Source organism: Triturus cristatus, chromosome 5_1 (assembly GCF_964204655.1).
Source record: "Triturus cristatus chromosome 5_1, aTriCri1.1, whole genome shotgun sequence".
NCBI lineage: Eukaryota > Metazoa > Chordata > Amphibia > Caudata > Salamandridae > Triturus > Triturus cristatus.
The window spans coordinates 657,287,532-657,311,924 of record NC_140587.1 but is presented as its reverse complement, the minus strand read 5'-3'; the positions used below and the strand labels follow the sequence as shown (position 1 = coordinate 657,311,924).

General features: G+C 43.7%; 1 protein-coding gene across 5 annotated transcripts in view; it reads right to left on the bottom strand.

Annotated features, from left to right (window-relative positions):
- The window catches only part of LOC146831343 (regulator of G protein signaling 20-like), a 434,196-nt gene that overhangs the window by 196,941 nt on the left and 212,862 nt on the right, over positions 1-24,393 (bottom strand). Inside the window, exon 1 of one of the 5 annotated variants that reach the window (XM_085605621.1) lies at positions 10,543-10,768. The exons of the other annotated variants lie outside the window; for them this stretch is intronic. Coding sequence (XP_085461747.1) covers positions 10,543-10,626 — 84 coding nt within the window. The 5' untranslated portion in view covers positions 10,627-10,768. Of the gene's footprint in view, positions 1-10,542; positions 10,769-24,393 lie in introns of those variants that run through there. 5 annotated transcript variants of the gene reach the window in all.

Here is a 24,393-nt window from a genome sequence, read left to right as displayed (position 1 = left end):
GGGTAATTTTCCCCCAAACCTTTTGCCTCACTCCTCCTGTTCTGATGAATTTTGCCCTGTTGGTCTTAGGACTCTGCACACTGTACCACGGATAACCAATGCTAAAGGGCTTGTGCTCTCCCTTTAAACATGGTATATTTGGCTGACACCCAAGTGGTTTTATTTAATTAACTTGTAAGTCCCGAGCAAAGTGGTACTACTTGTACCCACCACCTGTAAATTAAATGCTACTAGATGTTCTGCAGCACTTATTGTGCCACCCACTTAAGTCCTCCTTTGAAACATGTCTCAGGTCTGTCATTGCAGCTTGTATGTGCAGTTTTAGCTGGCATTTCGACCTAGCAAAATTAGCCTTTTTCCAGACCCAAACCTTTTTTTAAATCCAATTGTCACACCTAGGGTAGGACATAAACAGCCCCAATATCTCAAAAACAAAACAAGTGCCAACACTGATCTGTTATTCTCCTTTCAAAAATGGAACATCAAAACAACAATGTAGCCACGGAAAATCAATTTCCATCTGAATTAATCAAAAGTTTATTTTTCCATCATAGACAAAAATACACGCAAAATACACCATCACAACCTTTAAAACCTTTTGAAAAAATACCTAATCGTCATCCCACACACATACCATTTTTCTTCCTTACATTCCCACAAGTTTAACATTCCCATCATTTTCAACACCCATTCAACCCACTTGTACCACACCAATTACGCAATGATCTCAATCACACTTCCCTGACTCACCAACAACCCAAAAACCCAGCCCACTTTCCCAAAACAATTTTCAAAAGTTGTCACAATTCAATCACAAAAACAATCAAAAAACAGGGCCAAAGATCAAACATGTTTAAAACTGTTCAGAACTTTTTGATTCTCTAAATGCCATGCACTAAACAATTGGCCACAAAACAAAGGTCAAAGTGTCACGTTCTGACATGTTACCCAAACAAACAAACCAAACTCAATTTCTCACTGTTTCTAGCCTTTCAAAACAAAAAATGCTCAACAGAGCCAACACTCCAATGTCATGCGGTTCTCCACGGAATCCACTAAATTTTTCTGACACAACTTTCTGACAGCTTTAACTGTCAAGACAAACCTCGCGGGTTTGCACCCGCCAAATCAGCAAACAACTGTAAAGGCTTTGGACCCTAATCAGTGAGGCTGAGCCCCAATATCTAAAAACACAAAACAAGTGCCAACACTGATCTGTTATTCTCCTTTCAAAAATGGAACATCGAAACAACAATGTTGTTGCGATAGAAAGTAGGCATTTTCTTGTCCTAACTATTTGGTGTCCGCAGCATGTTCTTGAATCACATGACTAGAAGTAATTGGCTGTTGGCCTTTGTGTTTTCCTCCTAGACAGTCACACAATACAGAGTCTAGGTCTTGGCAGGATGGGCCATCTATGGAAGGATGAGGGGGCGGAGAAGTCACCTGCCCCACTTGCAGTTCATTTGGGCTGCCTCAATATAAACAAATGACTTCACACTAGCCTTTTGTGTCCATAGCCACACTGGAGCCAGGGCAGGGAGGCAGGACATTTCAGACACTTCTGAGGGGGAAGCCTCCAGAGGTTTCTTCACTTCAATGTGGGTTCCAGGTATAAAAAAAGGACCCTCACCCTCACTTTTCAGTACACTCCTTCACCTGTGGAAACTACAGAAGAAGGACACCCAGCTTCCTTGTTGCTGCTTGAGGCTGTCCTACTTTATGAGAACATACACTAGCATCTTCATCCCAGGCTCATTGACTTCAAGGGTCAGCTGACTTACCTCCTGTTTTGAGCAACAGGGACATAACAAGCTTGGTCAGCTGTAAGTGTCCAACTGACCGACTGCACAGGACCTGCCTGGACATGCAACTGGTCCTACCTGAGCCATGCTCACCTCTGCTGGGTGAATTCTTAATCTCCAACTGGTGCCTCCCCAGGTCCTGGGCCCTTGGCTGATATCAAAGAGAGCTTCTCGTGGCGTAACTGAATGTTCCACCAAATTAAGCTCAAATCTCCACAAAGCCTGCTGCATAGCTGAAAACTTAATCAGAACTGGTGACGAGCGACGCAATGTCTAACTGCACAGCTGCCAGCCTCATCAGAATCAACGTAGAGTGATGCAAAGTCCGTAAAGGCTTGCCACACAGCTACCAGTTTCATCAGAATCAAGGCAGCGCAACACAACTTGACTCAGAACCTTGCATTGCAGAACCTCGCAGTTCTTCATAGGAATCAACGCAGTATGGCGCATCTCAACATAGGACCTTGCATCACAGCCCTCGCAACTCCACATCAGAACCAATGCCAGATGATGTAAAGCCTCACAAAGCAACGCTACACAGACCAAGGACATAAGGTGTAATCCTCATCTGGCCAAACTTGGTCCTGTGCCCGGCCTGCGCTCCATTACTGTCAGCCTGAACTTGTGGCTTTGTCCTAGTTCAGCATTGTGCTGTCTACAGATTGGATTTTTGCAGTTTTGGTATTAAAATATTTTTTAAATTCTACTCAATTGTTCTAAATTGGTGTGGGATTTTTTTCTTGTGTGGTGGACTCACTCTATTGCTGTTCGTGTGCCACATAAATACTTTACACACTGGCTTTAAGTTAAGCTTCACTGCTTTTTGTGCCAAGCTACCAGAGGGGTAAGCACAGGTTAATTCAGTGACTTTTTGTGGTTCACTCTAACAAGGATTGAGGCATTTGTTTGAGGAGGAATTCACCCTCCTCAACCAACAACCCAATTTCTCATTCCAGGTGATGTAATACTAGGTGGTAATAATGTACTTGGTAAAATCATCTGCTTTTCCAGTCACAAATTACAGGTGGAATATATGCGCAGAAAAGGGATCAGAATTTGGAAAACACATATGGCAAAGGGCCTGGTGTTAGCCGGCACCCACATATTAAATCCCATTCCGAGTCTCAAACTCATAATGGCTGATAATATTAGCAATAACAACAATAGGAATAATAATGGACATTCCCACACTCTTTTTACGGAGCAGTTTATAATGAAGCCCTTAGTCAACAAAATTGTTCTAGAAGGCGCCGTTTCCCAGACAATACAAATCACATTTTCAAGCTTCTAAAGCTCTGCCATAGAATCTAGCTGATTTGGGAAAAAGGGGGTGGTGATGGACAGAGTTTCTGAATGATGCAGAATACTCTTACCAAGTCAAGAGATCATGGTTTTAATCCATCACCATTTTTTAGCTCACTGCACCATCCCAGCTCAGAACCTGGCTACATGCAAATTGGTCTGTACCTGTCCCAGTGCATGATGGGAACAGGGCAAACCAAACTACCAAGCCAATTCTTATACTGGGAAGGAAACAAGCTTCCGGGGACCGGTTTCTGGCATCACAGCCTTCATCGGCCCGGCTTGCCTGAATCCTGATGGTGCAGTGAGCAAGGGACTCACGTCTGAGCATACCCTCCCACACTGAGTGTGGATAAAATCGATTTGGGAAAAAGGGGGTGGTGATGGACAGAGTTTCTGAATGATGCAGAATACTCTTACCAAGTCAAGAGATCATGGTTTTAATCCATCACCATTTTTTAGCTCACTGCACCATCCCAGCTCAGAACCTGGCTACATGCAAATTGGTCTGTACCTGTCCCAGTGCATGATGGGAACAGGGCAAACCAAACTACCAAGCCAATTCTTATACTGGGAAGGAAACAAGCTTCCGGGGACCGGTTTCTGGCATCACAGCCTTCATCGGCCCGGCTTGCCTGAATCCTGATGGTGCAGTGAGCAAGGGACTCACGTCTGAGCATACCCTCCCACACTGAGTGTGGATAAAATCGATTTGGGAAAAAGGGGGTGGTGATGGACAGAGTTTCTGAATGATGCAGAATACTCTTACCAAGTCAAGAGATCATGGTTTTAATCCATCACCATTTTTTAGCTCACTGCACCATCCCAGCTCAGAACCTGGCTACATGCAAATTGGTCTGTACCTGTCCCAGTGCATGATGGGAACAGGGCAAACCAAACTACCAAGCCAATTCTTATACTGGGAAGGAAACAAGCTTCCGGGGACCGGTTTCTGGCATCACAGCCTTCATCGGCCCGGCTTGCCTGAATCCTGATGGTGCAATGAGCAAGGGACTCACGTCTGAGCATACCCTCCCACACTGAGTGTGGATAAAATCGATTTGGGAAAAAGGGGGTGGTGATGGACAGAGTTTCTGAAAGATGCAGAATACTCTTACCAAGTCAAGAGATCATGGTTTTAATCCATCACCATTTTTTAGCTCACTGCACCATCCCAGCTCAGAACCTGGCTACATGCAAATTGGTCTGTACCTGTCCCAGTGCATGATGGGAACAGGGCAAACCAAACTACCAAGCCAATTCTTATACTGGGAAGGAAACAAGCTTCCGGGGACCGGTTTCTGGCATCACAGCCTTCATCGGCCCGGCTTGCCTGAATCCTGATGGTGCAATGAGCAAGGGACTCACGTCTGAGCATACCCTCCCACACTGAGTGTGGATAAAATCGATTTGGGAAAAAGGGGGTGGTGATGGACAGAGTTTCTGAATGATGCAGAATACTCTTACCAAGTCAAGAGATCATGGTTTTAATCCATCACACTTTTTTTAGCTCACTGCACCATCCCAGCTCAGAACCTGGCTACAAGCAAATTGGTCTGTACCTGTCCCAGTGCATGATGGGAACAGGGCAAACCAAACTACCAAGCCAATTCTTATACTGGGAAGGAAACAAGCTTCCGGGGACCGGTTTCTGGCATCACAGCCTTCATCGGCCCGGCTTGCCTGAATCCTGATGGTGCAATGAGCAAGGGACTCGGTAAAATCATCTGCTTTTCCAGTCACAAATTGCAGGTGGAATATATGCGCAGAAAAGGGATCAGAATTTGGAAAACACATATGGCAAAGGGCCTGGTGTTAGCCGGCACCCACATATTAAATCCCATTCCGAGTCTCAAACTCATAATGGCTGATAATATTAGCAATAACAACAATAGGAATAATAATGGACATTCCCACACTCTTTTTACGGAGCAGTTTATAATGAAGCCCTTAGTCAACAAAATTGTTCTAGAAGGCGCCGTTTCCCAGACAATACAAATCACATTTTCAAGCTTCTAAAGCTCTGCCATAGAATCTAGCTGGCCTACATGCTGGAAACAGACTTATGAAGCCCACAAAATTCCTTTGTCAGAATTGATGGCAGATAAGGACTACAAAACCATCTAGTCTGTTCATTTCCTGGCAACTGTAATAACAGAAATCTACATTTTCTCCAACGGTGTATTCGCGCCTCTAAGTTAATAATACCACAAATCCCTTGAAATCTTTTGGAGCCCTTTTCGTACCATGCACTCATATTTAATGGATGTCCAACACATTTCCATACTTCTTTTTAATAATTATGTTAAAAGGAAACAACTCGTGAAGTACAAAATCAATATACAAATAAAACAGAAATCTAATTTTACACTGCTCGAAAGCACGCACAACTCTTTAGATGACGTTTCAAAATCTTTCTGTCATTGCAACAATTAAAGGCATATTTACAAACCAAACTTATGATACAACTCAAAAAAGGGATTTATGAAGCCACACAAAGCCACCTTGCGTGACCCTGAGTGGCTTCATAAATCTTGAGTAAAGCAATGCAGTTGAAATCACTGTGTTGCTTTACTCTGCACCGGTGAGGTGTTCCCTGGCCGTTGTGTGAGTGTTCCCATGCAACTCCCATGGTTTTCGACGTATTCCCAGATCTACCAGAACTGGCAAACCTGGGAATGCCCAAAAAGAAACACCTCCCCAGGTGAGGCGTAACAAGGAGAAATATCTTTATTACTCCTCGTTACTTCCTCTTTCTATGGTGCTGCATTCTGCAGCATACATAGAAAGAGGAATTTTCCTCTCAAGATTGTTTTTGTGCAGGAAGGTGTCCCTTCCTGCACAAAAACAATCCTGCCTACAATGCATGCACCATGGTGCAAGGGTGCCTGCGTTGGTGCTAGACAGCCCAAAGCGGCACCAGCTCAGGGACAAGGAAAGCAATGTGTTGTATTCTTTAAAATATGGTGCATTTCTTCCCTTTCCCTGTAATGCTGTGCAGCAATGGTGAATTGCTGCCCTGCGTTGCATTACTTTTACCGTAAATATGGCCCTTATTCTTTTCGTTTATTGCGCCTTTATGCTTCTCCTGAGCATCTTCCCATTAAGTCCTAGCTCAAGACTCTTTGTCTTAGTTTGCATCCTTGATGCTTTTATGGACATTTATGGATCCATATAATACATTCTGAACTGAATTCACTATATCCAACCCTTTGTCTACGCACATTAAAGTCAGTGCATCTATTGTCACTGAGTGGCGCCGGTGAAGACCATGCACTTTTTCCACAGCTTTCCCGCTCCAGTCATTTTGTCACTTTTTAGGTCTGGCTTAACTGTGCAATTTCAGCTAACTGTATGCAATCAATAGAAAAGACGCAGTACTAAGAGAGGGTCTTAGGCTCTTCCCATATGTTGCTCTTCCTCTTTAGCAGTTTTGATTGTGCAGAAGGTGTGTGCTTCCACTGAAAAGTGAGTTTGTATTGCACTTTTTATCTGATGAGAAAGCTTATGCTCCAGACAAGAAGCCTACGTTGGTAGTCATGACAAAGAATTGATCAAAGCTGACCTCTTTATTCTGAAGGGTTACGTCAAAGGAAAAAGTCAAAAAATATCAAATACCCCAAAATTCAAATACCCCACTTTGAACCACGTCCCATACAGGTCTGAGCAAATGGATGAGGCAAGCAAACCCAGCAGTCTCTAGGGAGATTGCTCCCCCTGTGGGCATTCTCAAATTCTAATATTTCCTTCCTTCTCTCCATCCTTCTTTCACTCCTTTATCCATCCAGCCGTCTGTCCTCTGCCCGTCCGTCCGCCTCCCTGCCTGTCTGTCGGTCGGCCGGTCCGTCCGTCCGTCCGTCCGTCCGTCCGCCCGTCCGTCCATCCATCCATCCACCCATCCATCCATCCATCCATCCATCCATCCATCCATCCATCCATCCATCCATCCATCCATCCAGTGTGATGGTTGTTTACTTGCCACACACTGCACATTGGTGCTTTAGATTCAGATCAGGGCATTTGTTTAACCCCTTCAGTGCCCATGACGAGATAGTCTCGTCATGGAGCGCGGTTGCGCTGTGCCCATGACATGACTATCTCGTCATGAACCCCGCCCGCTAATGAAACGCCCGGCACAGGGCGTGGAAAGGGCGGGGCACTGAAGAGGTTAATTAATGTGAATAATAAGCAAGTCTTGTCAGAGTTTCATACGTTGACCTACACATTATAAATAAATAATAATAACGAAATATGATGTGCTTTTCACATAACACACTTCAAGAACTTCTGCTGCACGCTAAGCCTTGTAGAAGAGCCTGGGATACTCTGGCTTCAGCAGCAGGAAGAGTGGCTCACTCAGGACAACAATGGACAAACAAATACTGTCAATCACTTCGGAGATGGCAAGCATCCCACGTGATCTGGAGGGCTCATCATTTCTATATGTCTCCTATGAGGTGTAGTAAGCTAGAGTAAGCAATAATTGGCAAATAATTTCCAGTGGAATTCTTTAGATGACTGTGGAATACTATATGTCTCACATTTGTATTTTAAGGAAGAGGCGTAGCTAGCATTGGTGCAGCAGGTGCAGTGCACCAGAGCCCAGAGCCCTCAGGGGTTCATTGAACCCTGATAATTGTTGTATTTTATTACCTCATCAGCAGTCAAAGAGGCTATTTTCTTGCCTGCATCAGGACCCATGGCATTATTGCTATGCTGCTGTTTAAAGAACATTAATAACATTTAATTCCTAAAATGAATTGATTGCAGCTTCCCATGGGAGAGCAGTGGCGGTACAGGAATCTTGATTCCCTCACGCCTATAATTTTCTTATCCTTCATCACAGAGACACTGCTCATATCTACCCAACTCGGCAACACCACCCGACTAGTGTACTTAGAGGTAGATACTTACTCCATTCTGACAGAACACAGACTTGGGTCAAAAGGGAGATGCTCTGGGACATCCAGGGCAGGGCGCGAATAACTGGGCGTAGATTTAACCTCACAAAATAGACTTCTCTCGTATATGAATCCACTGCCAAAAAGTTTGTTGCCAGGGAGATAACCTGCTGGTCCAATAGTCCTCTTGCATTGAGATACTGTGCCTGTTTGCACTAACTGTGATAAAGGGGCTGATTACGTGTACGGTGGTCTTGGGACCGCCGTACTCTCGGTGGCGGTCCAACTGCTGCCTCCTCAGCTGTCCGGCTGCACAATTACGTGCATGGCAGTCCACCACCGCCATGATCTTGGATCACGCAGCAGTGGGGAAAGCGGTGGGCCATGGTGACGGTGCTGAAGCTGGCACCTACATGCTGATCACGACCTGCGTTGTTGCTGACCTTTCCATGGCGGGAGCCCCGCCATGAAAAGATCAGCGGAAAGGCTGGGAAGGGGCCCCAAACAGGGCTCCAGGGTGATTTTGCCCATTGGGGACTGTGCATGGGGGTACATTTTGTGCTCCCCTGTGTTTGCAATGTCATGGGAGCAATGTGCCATGCACAACATGGTGCATGGTACACCGTGCACCTGACGTGCAAGAGGCGCTGCACTGCAGCAGCATTTGCTTCGGGGTCTCTCTATGAGCTGAAACATGCCGCCGCCGCTGTGGAATCGCCGCAGTGTCACTGCCAGCCTGTCGGTCATTTTCTTAATGCGGCGGTCGGGATGCCACCGGCTTGTTGCCGTTCTCCCGATCACCGCTGCTGCAGGCTGGCGGTGGACAGATAAGGTCGTAATCGGGCCCTTAGTTATTACTAATAGAGGTGCACCCTACTGGAAACATGACTGTGGACAGCCGCCAGGACACACACCTGTGGGCAGCTGCCATTGTATAGATACGTTGAGCCAGTGTATGCCAGTGGGCAGATAACTTTTGCCTTCCAACTGATCGATTTGTTTTAAGCAAGGTAACATTTAAGCCAAGTACAATAAGTAATAAGGTGCACAGAATCTCTCTAACAGACGTCCATTGGACAAGGAGTTTGTTTGTCCGGCTACCGAGATTGGCAAAATAACTCTCCGGCCTCACTACAGTGATAGCTGACTCCTAGTGACACTAGTGCTCTGCTGCAACCAAAATACGCATTGGCAATGCCAGCCAATCTCGCTTGCCCCTACCGCATAAAATAGGCACTTCGTGGTTTGATTCCTCCATGCATTTGATATGAGAAGCAGCGAGAGGCTGCAGCCGCTTCACCGCATCACAATGTTTTCAGATGCACAGAGTAAACACCTGTGGTATCATATGCCGCGACTTTAGCAGAATGCAACTCATTAGCTGTGCCAGACGCTATAAACGAGAAGCCGGCGCAGAGGGCCTCAAGTGGAAATGCGCTTTCCCCGCGCGGGGACACCAGTGAGTGAATTAAACGGATAACTTAATCCTGTTCTAGTGGGATTCGGAAAGGGCTCGAATTTAACAGACAAGCCTCTCAATGTTTGCAGGAAAATCCGAGAGTGCATCTTTAACGTATGTATGCCAGTTACAAACACGTGCTAATATTCGCTCTAAAGATAAGAAGTCCTGCTTTGGCTCTTACAGTGTGATGTAGCCAGCGGCTTCCACCAGCCACTCTGTCAGTCGCCATTTCATACAACGGCCAGAGGGCACCGGATCGTCTTGGGGAACAGGCAGCACAGGTGTTAGTGCTGCATAGCGCTTCCACTGAAGCACCTTGCAATCATTTGAGCGCATTTTAGTGACCTTAGAAGAATGAAAAGCTGAATTGACCAAGAGAATCATTAAAACCTACCCATAAGGCAACCGTTACAGACAGTGCATTTTTCCCGCTTGCTGCATTACACCTATGAAAATAACAGGAAGGTGTCACTGTTAATATATTGTTTTTGCCATCGGTTGAAATAGCCCATGGAGTTGGTAATTTTGTTTAAACCTATAGGTGTGCTATTTGAATAAAATTAAAGATTTTATCAGGCACTGCTTTGTTGTGTGATATGGCACTTTAGAACATAATTGAGCCGCCATTAAAAAAAAAAACTGAAGGTGACCAGCATCAATATTAACAGTGTGCACGAGGCACTTCGGCGCTTCAAACTTCCCTATAATGCCCACAATTATTTCCAGCAGCTAATGGCTATGGACGGAGCATGCAGAAATGAGTATACTGCCACATTAATGGCCATTCTCTAAATATAGCGGTAATGACTGCTTTCAGTACTATTTCTGCCCCAGACATTACCGCCATTTTTACTGGGGGGTTCACAATCAGGCCCCTTGTTAGCATTCAAGCCTGAGATGTGTACACAGATCGGACCAGTGTGTGGTGGGGTGCTGTAACTAAAACGAAGCACGCGCACATACAGTTTATCGAACGATGACCTCATACAGTTTATCGAACGATGACCTCCTATTTGCATTCAGAGGCATTCAAGGGACACTTGTATACTGCTCTCTTCAGATTGGGACTTACCCGCCTCACGCTGTATATACATGGAACGAATCCTAGTACGAGGCAACTCGCGGCCATCCTCCGAGTTCCCGTTCCTCCTGTCATCTGCTAGACTGTCACTTCCGCTCCCTCAGCCCTGTCTGAACGTGTTTGAGACAGCTAATCTCTCGCTGTAACTCTTGCCTGACAAATCCCTTCCCAGTGTTGCTGACCTGTCGTGCACTTTCAATCCCTTCCATGTTATGGCACTGTGCTGAGTGCCAGGATGGGGTAAAAATAGCCAGTGCTCTTTCCTCCATTTCTATTTTTACTTGCTGGCATCCTCCCAGGGCTGACCGGAACAGCAAGGTAGCACTCTAAGTACTTTTGTCACAGGACACATTTAGCACTCCTGAAAACATTATGCAAGTAAGCTGTAGTGACGTGGCATGCCTAGTTTTGTCTTGTGTGTAAATAAAGGCAATGGGTATCCGTGAGAAAAAAAAATGAGTACATATTTGTATTTTGATTGCATTTTGGAGAAACTGTATAAAGTGGTGATATGATGTTTGTGATTTTAGTTCCTTAATTGTGAAATAGTATTGTTGCAGTTGGTATAGTTAGAAGTTTGTTTTGTTGCTCTTAGTTGTCCCAGAGCTTGATGGCCTGTGTAGGGTCTTGTGAGGTAAAGATGGCAGGACTTTTTTGTTTCCTGGTGGACCCTGTAGAACATTTACATACATGTGTGGGTGATAGAATTCATGATACAGAATGTTCAGTTAATGGTTACACGCTGAGTAATAAAGATGTTTTATACCAAGTTCTGTGTGTGGTGTACTCATTTGCATGTACCCATGCTGGGGAGGATGCTACATCCTGTGACAAGTTAGAGGATTACATAAACCTCGCAACCCAAAGAACTGAGAGTGCTCTCCCGGAGAGTGTGCCGTGTTCCAGCACACTGCTCATGCATGCCACGTGTGCCTCAGTTGAAGTGGAAATCGACGGTTGGTGTATGTGGAGTCAAAGCACCTCTCCAGTGCACAGCCTCTGAAGAAAGTGCAGGCATTACCAAAAGTTTGTTTGTCGCCAGCTAGAAATTTGCTGGCAAAGTCATGACAAAAGGTACTAGGCCACAGCCTAACACATAGCCAACGTTCATACAGTGTGACAACGCTAAAGGCAGTAGAAACCAGGTACAATGCAAAGAGGTGAGAAGGATAAAGAACCTGTACAAGAAACATAGCCGCTTCTCACCACCAAGGAAGAAGACAGTGCCGCACAGCCTGAGAGCGGGTGAGCCGACCTAAATGTTAGCACACAGCAAGTGCTTGATGAAGATGCCAGTACAAGAGGGCAGCAGACACTGCCGAAGCAAGCTCTGCTCCTTTCAGCAGAAAGTTCCACAGGTTATGATGTTGCCCCATTCCTAAAACCACCACCTCCTTTCGATACCACCAAAAAGCAAAATATTGGTGACAGATGAACTGCCTGGATCGAATCCTTTGATGATTTCATTGATGCGCTGGAAGAAGTAAATGACAAAAAGATCATTAAATATCTAAAAAATTAAATTACAAAAAGATCATTAAATATCTAAAAAATTAAGCGGGTGAAGGAGTAAAAGAAATGATAACAAAAATACCACAAGGTGATGAAGTGACGTACCGTCAAATTAAAGAAGCGTTAAACATCAAGTTAAATCCAATGCTGAATGTTGACAATGAAAGGTGCATTTTCAGTCAGGAAAGGCAGAGAGCTGGTGAAAACAATGGATGAGTTTGGAGAAAGACTTGATCCGCTAATCAAGCATTGCAAGTTCAATGATGAAGAGGCCATGCGTCTCAGAGTAATAAATGGTTGTCTCACCGATTCCTTCAGATGACGAATACTAAAAGAGACACTGAGCTTGGAGAGAGTACTCATGGCTGCCAGAGCGGAAGAAAGAGCTAACAGACAAGTAGCTAACATGGAGGCCAGAATGGCCCAAAATGAATCAACGATGAGTGTGAAAATTACGTTGTAATGCAAGGTGGAAGGCAATAAAGTAATGTATCCAAAGAAAAAGAAGTTGTGTTTTCAATGTGGATTTTCCCTTCCACATGAAGGTAAATGTCCCGCCATTGGACAGATATGCAAAGGATGAAGGAAAGAGAACTATTTTGTAACGGTTTGCAAAGCAAGAGAAAGATCAAGTGCGTCACGTAGAGAAATCAAAATGGATGGCAGAACATTCCAAATGCAACACTCTATGCGCGCACACATGGCTAAGCGAACACACCAGGTCAGCAAGTAAAAACTGAACAACGTTGAGTGTTGTCAAATTCCTCATCTAAAAGTTTACCACCCATCACTGTCACAGTTTCTGTTATTGTTTCATGGACCAGGAAGAATTAAGCCATGAAAGTACAACTTCACATAAATGAGGACATTCTTCTGTTTGCTCAATGACATAGACAGATTGCATTTCATTTACTAGAGACTGTTGAGAAAGAACTTGATATACTCATAAAGCATGACATCATTGAGTGATTCACTGGTCTGACACCATGGGTATCACCCATAGTGGTAGTGGTGAAAAAGGATAGTGAAGGAGGCGTGCACATCTGCACTGATCTGCGGCATGCGAACAAGGCAATTAAAAGAGAATGACATCTATGACCCCACATTGCTGACATGATTACGCAGCTGAATGGAGCTAAAGTCTTTTCCCGCCTTGATTTGAACAAAGGGTATCACCAGCTCAAACTGGAAGAGAATTGCAGGTACATTACTAACTTTTCGACTCATGTTGGTTTATTTATTCCTGTCCCCGCTGTGATGGCAATGCTATTAGTAAACTAAGAGGTAAGTCCGGTGTCATGTTTACCCTATGTGTGGCCTAGATTCTTATTATAGATGGAGCTACATTATAGGCTACTAAACACAAGAGATGTTTTTGTACATATTTTAACGTAGTGTTATGTGTGATAATGAACAATAAGGAGCCTCGAATAAATAAAGATTTTTGCCTAGGTTCACACAATTTGGTCAAGCAAGGAAGCTGAGATTGAACCTATATTTTCCATACTGTGCAATTCAGCCTCTAGATGGGTATCTCTTTCTGACATCAAAGGCTAATGTTTTGTCCTTAATTCTTGGAAGATGAGATTAGAGTGAGTCACTCACCCACCTCTATTGTGAAGGAGGGGAATAGGAGAAGCCACCATGTCACAACAGACAAAAGTGTGGTACACTTGTTCATGATGATGTTAAAATTGGGGAAAGTAGTAAACTGTAGCTTGAGGAAGTATGGGGAGATACACCATGGTGTTCAAAACTGGGGAAGGGTAGCACCATGTCATGAGAGGAGACATGGAGAAGTGTAGTACCTCATGTGTTGCAACCAGAAGCCACAAGTCTCCTTGGGTGTGCTCCAGAGCTAGTCTGGGACTAATCAACACTGTGCACGAATAGGAAGTTTCAACATGTGCATGTTACTGGAAACAGAGTACATCAGTGTAAGGTGGTTTGCTTTTATTTCTTTTTTGGTTTTGTTTCACACATATGTGCATGTACAAATGGGAGGATTGGACAGGTGCATGAAACTGGAGGCAGAATACATTGGAGATTGTCTTGCTTGTGTACATGATTATGTTTACTGGCTTTAGTAGGTGTATGTGTAGGGTGTGGTATGCAGGTGCTTCCTATCCTGGCACCTTAGCCTTTGGTCCAACATAGTGACGTGGAGGGGAGTTGAGTTGGTAGTATGGGACCACACAAGTGTTTGAATGTTGTGGATGGGAGACATTCTGTCTGATGTCTATGAAGCTTCCACAGCAAAAAGGACAGAGGGCCGAATGCTGAGTGCAGATTTAGGTGCTTTCTTTTGGTCTGGCACCTGGTCATGTTGGTTGGGCCAGCAAGTGTGACTGTGTACTGAGCATGTTGGAGTGCTGGGCTGCACTTTTGTGTGTGGGTTCATAAGAGTGTGATAACCTGTATTGTCCGTGTGATACATGTGTTTGTCATTTGTTGAAGATTGAGAAGGTGTCATAGTTTGCCTTGTTTTTGGGCCATTATTACATTGGAAAGAGGATGATCTAGTGACGTGGCAAGGCTGGTTTGTCCTCTGTGTAAGGAAAGGGGATGTTATAGTGATGTGAAGTGTCTGTGTATGCTAGGGCTGAGTAGGCATGGTGTAAAATGTTGAATGTGTGTGCTGGGAGAATGTGATTATGCACAGAATGGAGTGATCTGTGTGCTGGATGAAGCCGGAGAGTTAATGACAATTGGAGGGAGGTTGAAGCTCTTACAGGAGCTATCGTGCTGTGGCAGTAACCTAAGGAAAATAAAGAACTTACATCCTGCCTGAATGGCTCCAGACCCTTGTGTGAAGACTCAGGTCTCCAACTACAATAGAAGATTCAAGTGCCTGTACAGTGTCAAAGAAAGCATAACACTGTCAGACATGTTGGGTAATTCTATCCATTGTGCAACCAAGCAGCAAACAGCTACAATCAGTGTCCTTCTAGAAGGTGATTGAACTTTTTATATAGCATTAGGGCACAACTGCAGAAACAGCATGACACTTATGCAGCCACCCCAGCCAACCATAGATGTCACTACCTGCTGTCAGACCCATTCATCATATAGTTCATGGGGCTTACTTACAAGCCCATTGCGTCACTGGTGTGTCACTTTTTTTTGATGGACAGGCGATGCAATGGGCTTGCCCATATTTACAAGGCCAAGTAGAGTCACCCTGCGTGACTTTTCATAGCCTTGTAAATATGGGTCCCTTTCACACATTACTCTGCGTGAAGGGGGCATTCCATGGGTGTTGCTGTGGGTGTTCCCACGAAACATCCATTGAACTTGACGCATTCCCAGATATACAACATTTTGTAAAACTGGGAATGCGTCAGAATCCTTCGCCTCCCTAGGGAAGCTGTAGGAATGGCTCATTCTGCAGCATGCACAGAAAGAGGAAAATGCGATTATGTATTGTTGTTATGCAGGATGGTAACCCTTCCTGCACGAAAACAATCATTCCCACAGCGCAGGCACACTTGCAAAATGACGCAAGGGTGCCTGCACTGGCTCATGACAGCCAATTATGCGCCAGCACTGGGGAAAGCACAGGGAAGTGTCGTATTGTTGTTAGTAGGACTCATCCCTGTGCTTTGAAAATGACGCAACATGGTGCAGCTAAATGGCTTGCAGCACCGTGCAGCATCAATTTCTTGTAGATGAGGCCCCAGATATTTATCCTAGATTTTTTTGAAGGTCGACTCTTCAATTGTCAGTTTGTAGGTCACACTCTTGAATGATTCTTCAGTTCAGTTATTATCCACTCTTCTTAACTTATGGCGTCTTTTCCTCTTCCTTAGTACACCCTGTTTGACACTGACCAGTCGTCTTTGGATTCATATTGTGTTGTGCTCCTGTTGAAAGACCAGTTCTTTAAAATTGGAAAACGATGAAGTCACAAATAACAACAAAACAATAACCAGTTGAATCCTGGATCGGATTTCTTACCGTCTATTACTAACTGCTGCTATGAACACGTATCTGTCTCCATATTGGATTGCCTACAATTTTAGCAAAAGGAGGCTACTGTGAAGTTGAGGTGATAAAGCTTTACTGGTGTTCAATATATCCTTAAAATAAATAGTATGCTGGATCATACGGAGCTGTAGATCTGGGCCTTGTCTATTGCTGGTATTAATACATATTTTTTTTATGTTTCATTAAGTAATTTCTTGTGAAGTATGTTTTTATAGGATTGTGTTGTAGAAAGACATTTATTGATAGATATCAATTCTGAATGTGTTTTGATTGTGGTTGTGTGTCATACAGGTGTGCAGTAGTTTCTTAAGAGACCAGGGTAAATTTACTATAATTTTGCATTGAAGCTTTTATGGCACAATGGATAGCTAAACTTAGCACGTCTTTATTATACATAAAAAAAGCCTGCAAGTTCAGCGCACAATTGTGTCGCGCTACTTGAGAGTTAGTAAACATACCCTTAAATGCAATAAGACTTTAAAAATGAATACCAATGTTTTGTAAGCCTCTCATAGAGATCCTCAATTGTTTATTTCAATTTCTGACTCTCATAACCCACTGCTATGACTTAGCAGCAGTTGATTACAAAACTGAATACCCACTGTTGTGATATTACAAAGGCCTTCCAGGCCAGGCTGAAGGGACTCTCTGAGACCCTGTCAGTACATCACTGCTTGCCTGCTTTGACTGGAAGCAGAAAGCACATCTGCAGGAGGGGAAAGGAAGGTCAGGGAAAGTGGTTGGATTTGGTCAAGGATGACAGGTAAGTTTGTTTTTCAACTTTTGGGACAGGGATACATAACAGAGACCAGGTTATGTATAGCTCCCCTATTACTTCTCTGCCACTGAACAGCAGTTAAAAATGAGTAGAAGACTTTGGGGGCGAAACATAACATAAACTTATGGATGGGTAAAAAGTGAATTAGAGGCATGTTTTTCTCCCCAGGGTTCTAAGTGGCATCATAGACAACTCGATCTTTACTCTCACTGTCTATTTAATGTCAGTCAGACCCCTCTGCTTAAAACATCCATGTAATTTACTGTTACCTGATAGAGTAGAAGAATTTACTTAAATAATGCCATAATCTATACTAGACATTAACACAAAATTCTTAATGGAATGAAACTTAGGAAAATGTGCCTTTTCTTAAACATGCCGCTGTGACTATTTTCTTAGCTGAAGTTTAAACAGTTGTTGCTGCGACTGTTTGCTGATGTTGAGTTGAGAGAAGAGACTCAGATGAGTTTCAGGAACTACTCTTCATGAGGATTTCAGCTTCAATCCGATTCTATTTCAATGCTCCTTTAAATCTTGCTCTTTTCCAAAAGGACTCTTTCTGGGTTCCGGTAGATTAGAATCCACTTAGAGTAGAGTAGGGATTTAATTCCTTTATGGAACACGCTGCAATTTTCTTGATTGACTCTAACCTTGATTCTCTTGATATTTCTATAAACTGATTTGTCTGAGTTACTAATTTGAATAAAGAGACCAAAATAATATACTAAACTTTTATTGATAAATAAAGGTTTTCAAACTGATCCAAAACTCTCTTCATTGACTGAACTAAATGACTAAATTGATGATGTGTATCGAGATGGTTTCCTTTGATACTTCATTCTAAAACGGTGGCAAAGATCCATTGCAGAGAAAACAAATTTCTGTGCAGAGCTGGAGACCCCTATTGTAAGTCAAAGGTTGAACTGATTAACATAAAGAAAATGATTCTGCGCCAGCATACCCATCTATAACTCTATATATTTTATCCCGAACTGCAAGTTGGCATGCCCTGCAATTCCATGATTACAGCAATTATATATCATTAAGCAATAAAAATGGTTACTATTCTCATCTCACCATATTAGCATGGATTGGAATGTGAAGGTGTAGAGAGGAAGGGATTGTGAGTTCGTCTATTTCACAATCCAGTAGTATATTTTCTATTTTTGAAAGAAAACACAAGTTTCTTTGCAATTGGGGTTCTTCTAACTTGCAGCATCAACGCATTTTAAAAAAAGAACAATGCCTTAGAAGTGGAAAAAAAATCTATAAGAAACATCTTTTTCCAAGTGCATTGGGGGATAATGCACTTGTAATATGACTGACTGAATATATGCCACATTTGTGGCTAAGTACCTGTCTGCCAAGCTCTAGATCAGGCCCTGAGTTCCTACTAATTGCAAAGTAAACATAAAAAATCTTATGTAGGCATAGAAACATGTAGTTTCTATGTGCAATCTTCCTCAACTAGACTGGTTGGTTCACCTTACTATCTATTTACATTCCTGATTTTTTGCTGCAGTACTGATATTATCCCAAGGGATACTTATGTGCAGTTTTCGAAATTGTAGTGCAGTCATTGAAATTAATAGATTACTTGTGACATTTGAAATAATACCACCTGAAACATCTTCTTTGCAATAGACTGAAGAGTAAAATAGCAATAGCGGAGGAGCCGCAGGTGTGTGCGATCCACATGTGTGATATTTCCTGAGTATGTGTGGTATCTTATTTATTTTGTTTTCCCCATAAGTGTTGCTTCTACCCTCCCTCTCACATTGTTACTTGCATGTCTCCCCATCCCCTCCTTCTTCCCTGCTTCACCCGTTCCCCCCATTACCTCCCTCGTTGAGGCTGCTTTTTTTTCTGCTTTGTAGTTTCCATAGCACGAACACAACACAATGGTATTGGACTGTTATATGTGCTCAGCAGTTCCATTATACAATAACACATTAATTGTCGTAGGCAAGTAAAAGAGTGATTTGCCAAGAATCGCAGGATGTTGAGCCCACACCGAGTCTTTGTTGCCCCCATGTTCACTTCATTGTCCTGCCCCTCCTCACATACAATAAAGCCCTATAATGTGACCTGCACCTGCCGCATCATAGCACTATTTTCAATGACTTTTAGTCATGCAGAACAGAAGATGTGCTGCAAGACAACATGGCTTAAAGACATTCACATTGACAAGCCCAATAGCTACAACATTGCAGACACCTTTTGGATTTGCCAATGCTTGGTCTAGTTTGCTACACTGTGAGATGCAGCACTTCTGAAATTGTGGGTTTGGTCTGTGTTACTCTCTATGGAGCATAATGTGTTAGCCTGCTAGTGATTGCTTGTTTTGTGCATACCTAGCATTTTCTAATGTACTCTGCTAGTGTCTCCCAGGAAATTCATGTTTCTGAGAAATTAGTCTTCTTCTCTCCAAACCATGTGGTCATTGGTTGGCTTCCTGACAACTTGATGATGGTGTGGTTGTGCCCTTTGTTGAGAGCTCTCCTCTTGGATGTAATTCATCCGTTCGAACTACTGGAGGCTGAATGACCTGGTGCCTGGTAGTGTACTGTGTGACCGTGCAGTTGGTGGTTTAGTACTGTGGTGTTCTGTCCTCTTTTGTTGATTTTCTGTGGTTCATTATATGGTCTTACAGTGACAGTCTTCTGCAGCGGTGTATGACACAATATTGACTATGTATTTACTATGTATTTGTGTTACTATGTATGTTACTGTTTTATTATCTCCATTTATATTCTATTACATTATATTGTTTTTACATATACTTACTGTACAGACAATATAAAGGCAAAACACATAGTTATACTAAAAATATAGGTGCACATCTAACCGTAGCCTTAATCCTAACAATGGGAAAACCTTAGCCCTAATGCCAATCCTAACTTTAATTCTTGCCTAATACTTACCTGACGATGTAAGTGAAGGCGATAAGATGACTTGTCTTTATCCTTTTGATGTAGTGTCTACGACATTATTGCAGCACAATGCTTCGGATGAAGTATTGTAATGGGGCACTTTCTGCAGCCGGTAGTATGATGATTTACTGAGTAGTTGCTTACATTCCTGAGCAATGTTTTGTAAACAATACACCCAAATGATTAGGAGTAGTGCATGACTCATGGGTGTCAGGGATGGCTATTGCTTAACCCCTTCCCCGCTCATGACGGAACCGCTCCGTCATGAGCCACGGTTGCCGTGTGCTCATGACGGAGCGGTTCCATCATGCCACGACTGTTGGCGGCCGCTCCGCCCACGCGGCGCTGTTTCCCCGCCTGTGCGGGGGGACAACGCAACTGGGCGGAGTCATGACGGAACCGCTCCGTCATGAGCACAGCTCAACCGTGGCTCATGACGGAGCGGCTCCGTCATGGGCACAGCGCCACCGCGCTGCCCCCCCGCACCCCCAGCGCTGCGGCGGAATTCCCGCCGCAGCGAAGGGGTTAAAGACTTGTCACTCCTTGGCATTTTATAATGTAAGAACTGTGACATGGAAGAAGGGCAGTAAGTCAAGGTCTGCTTACCTACTTGGAATCCTCTTTGCATAGAGTATTTCTGTGCCTAGTACATTTCCTCCCACCTGTGTGTCATTTACCATTATGATATCTCTACAATCTTTAGTACCAGAAAGTGATACAGCCTTTGACCAGTCCGCCTATGACACTGAGTTCAACTAGAAGGTGCCGTCTACTACTGGTACTGCGAAATGGAAAAATGGAAATCTACCCTCATCAATCTACAATGTTGAACGCAAAATTTGCATTGAAACTTAGCCTAGTGAAAACCAAATGTTTGCTGCTGTAAATACATTTTAAAATCACTACAAATCCGTGAAGTACCCCAACACAAGGGCTGGATTTTTTTTTCCTAAGATTTCATGTGTATGAAAGGCAGGGTGACTGAGAAAACTGAGACTGTTCCAATGCTTTTTTCACACACGATCCCCATTTACACCATTTGCTTGCAAAGTATTAGCACATTCAACCAGATCTTCAGCCACTTGCAAGGTGCCTGTGTGTCCTGTAGGCCCCTTTAATACCCTCTTCTCTGTGCAGTGGCACAGACTTTAATCTTATCCAAATCCAACCACAACGGTTCATTGAGGAGCCTCCAAAAGCTACCACTGCATCCGTTACATCAGTGTAGCCTGCAGAAGTATGACTATTCTGAGGAGCTTGCCACAAGGAGTATGTGACCTCGGTCTTGGTATCCTAAGACAACTGTCCCTTTAACAATGATAACACTTCAGTAACAACTTCTAGAGCTAAACACTATCTAAAATATGTTTCTCTGTTACGTATCTAAAAATGCATTACATTTCAGATTGATCGTGTATGATTTGCAATGGGACACCATTCACCTTAAAAATAGAGATTTTAAAAAACAAATACACATAGGGCCACATGCATCATTGAAAATACCAGTCGCAAAGGGGCAGATTGGCAGACTCTGCCCTTTTGCGACCAGTATTTTTGCGTTTGGGATGCATCATCCCAAATGCAAAAATCGCAATTAAATTAATCGCTAAATTTGTAATTACTTAAATTGTGATTGCATTTAGGGAATCACAAATTGCGATTCCCTAAATGCAGTGCATTAACAACAAAAAGTATTGTGATTTTGCAACTAAGAAATGCAAATTACCATTAATTCCAAGTTGATGGTAATTTCCGAGAACTTTGAAAAATGCACAAAAGTGCATTTTTTAAAGTTCCATGTTGCACACATACATGCCCTTGGGGCATGTGTGTGTGCAACATGTGATAACAATGCAATTTCAGGGGTGCATCAGGTTGTCCTTTTGGCACACTTGCACCCTTGAAATTGCATGCGCAATTTGCGAGTACCGATTTAGTACTCGCAAATTGCGCATGCAATTCCCATTGATGGGAAGCAATTCCGTAATTGCGATTTGCAATTTGCGATTCGCAATTAAGGAATGTGTAGGAATTGCAATTTTTTTAGCGATTCCTACATGCATAAGCATTTCGCGTTTCCTAAGTTGCAATTTCTTAAAAATCGCAATTTAGGAATCGCAAATGCAAACTTTGATGCATGTGACCCATAGTCTGTCTCAGTCTCACTACTCTTGGAAATGCCCTCTGGTAATGCATTCAAATAAAATGCAATAATATAGGTTATAATAATAAACGTGCAGCATTTAATGTACAAGCTTAAGTAAAAGAAAAAGTTTGAAAATGATGACACGTACTGTCACGTGGCCCATGTGGACATTGTCGTCTTCCCTAAATTAGCATGAACACGCTGAAGAGTGACCGCTGCTTTGCACACGTTACTATATGAGTTTATTTTGAAAATCCCTCTTTTGATATTTTCACATGAGAACCTACTGTTGTGTGTACGCTTTGCAGGTTCCTAAGGATTTAGTCTGAAATTTGTGAGCAAGGTTGAACAACAATGCCCCTTGTAATTATGTTCTGGTCTGGCCCTAGCACCTAGACTAATCATACAGATGCAGCTTTTGTTTGGGAATATGGACTTTGGTCTTATTGGAATACACGGATAGGTAGCAGACACTTGGAGAGGGTCCTTTCCAGGGAGCGAGCATGACAGAACTAATGAATTAGAATTACCATCAATAGACTGAGGTACGGGGTCTGTAGAAAACGCCCAGAGATCTTCTGTTAGATCATCATCTAACTTCTATACAAGGGGAGGGAGGTTAGGCTACGCTGTCTCTAATAATGACAGCTCCTTTTATGATTTACGGACTACTTGCTTTGCTGACCGTATTTGTGTTATGCATTTTTCTGCTTAATGTGCCATGTATACTGCATATAAGAGCACGTTAGTTAAAATAAATATTTTAAACTTGTTCATGTCTCTGTCAGATCTTATTGAGGACAAGTACAAGAGTGTGAGCAAAAGGGGGTGTCTTGTAACCGCGATTCCTGAGAGAGTCGAGAGTGTTATGTTCTGGGGTGTCTAATCACATGTTCCTCTATGAGTGAGTAGGAGGGCAAGTGTGACACTATAGCTAGTCAGTCCTGGGCTCATGGGTACTAAGGTGGTAGGATGACTCTGTCCCTATATACTGAGATCCCATAATCCTACGCATAGTTCTGTGTTCACACAGAATCCCAACAACAGTACACAGCTGCCACATTTACACATCTGTAGCCACTCAAACAATTCATTTGCACAGTCAATGGTTGTTCATTTAGAAATGCTCACTCACAATTTTAAATGATTTTTTTGTTAAGAATGAGCTCATTTAAAATGAAAGTATTCCAAAAATGTGTAACTCTTGACCTGCGCTAAAAGATTCTATTTCATAATAAGATTAATATTTTATAAATGATAAAAAAATTCTTGTAGAAATGTTTCTCTTTCAATAGAGCTTATCGTTATAATTGATTAGGATGTTATGTTTTAAATAGGGTTTGTATAACCATATCTGCAGAATCAATCAATCAATCAATCAATCAATCAATCAAATCATTTGTAAAGCGCACTACATACCAGTGAGGGTTTCAAGGCGCTGAGGGGGAAGGGGGGGGGGGGGTGCTGCTGCTACTGGTCGAAGAGCCAGGTCTTGAGTCGTCTCCTGAAGGTCAGCAGGTCTTCGGTTTGTCGTAGGTTGAGGGGGAGGGTGTTCCAGGTCTTGGCGGCACGGTGGGAGAAGGACCTGCCTCTGGAAGTGGTTCTACGGATGCGTGGGACCGTGGCCAGGGTGTGGTCAGCGGAGCTGAGTTTCCTATTGGGTACGTAGAAGGAGAGTCGTTTGTTGAGATAGGCTGGGCCGGTTTTGTGGAGTGCCTTGTGTGCGTGGACCAGGAGCTTGAAAGAGATTCTTCTGTCGACGGGGAGCCAGTGCAGGTTCCTCAGGTGGGGGGTGATGTGGTCGTGGCGCGGGACGTCGAGGATCAGGCGTGCAGAGGCGTTCTAGATTCTTTGCAGTCTGTGGATGAGCTTGGACCAGGCTCCGGCATAGAGGGCATTTCCGTAGTCGAATCTGCTGCTGACTAGGGCCTGGGTGACTGTTTTCCTTGTGTATGTCGGGAATCATCTGTAGATCTTGCGGAGCATGCGGAGGGTGTTGAAGCAGGTGGAGGAGACTGCGTTGACTTGTTTGGTCATGGTGAGTTTTGAGTCGAGGATGACTCCCAGGTTGCGTGCGTGGTTGGAAGGAGCCGGGGGTGTCCCCAGTGATGCGGGCCACCAGGAGTCGTCCCATGCTGAGGGGTTGGGCTCGAGGATGAGAATCTCCGTCTTGTCTGAGTTCAGCTTAAGTCGGCTTTCCTTCATCCAGTCGATGACGGCCTTCATTCCGTGGTGGAGGTTGGATTTGGTGGGGAGAGGGTCCTTGGTGAGGGAGAGGATCAGCTGCGTGTCGTCGGCGTAGGAGATTATGTTGAGGTCGTGCTGTCGGGTGATGCGTGCTAGTGGTGCCATGTAGACATTGAACAGCGTCGGGCTGAGGGAGGATCCCTGCTGGACGCGGCAGATGATCTCGGAGGCTTCGGATCGGAACGGGGGGAGACGGGGGGAGGCGGACTCTCTGAGTTCTGCCGGTGAGGAAGGAGGTG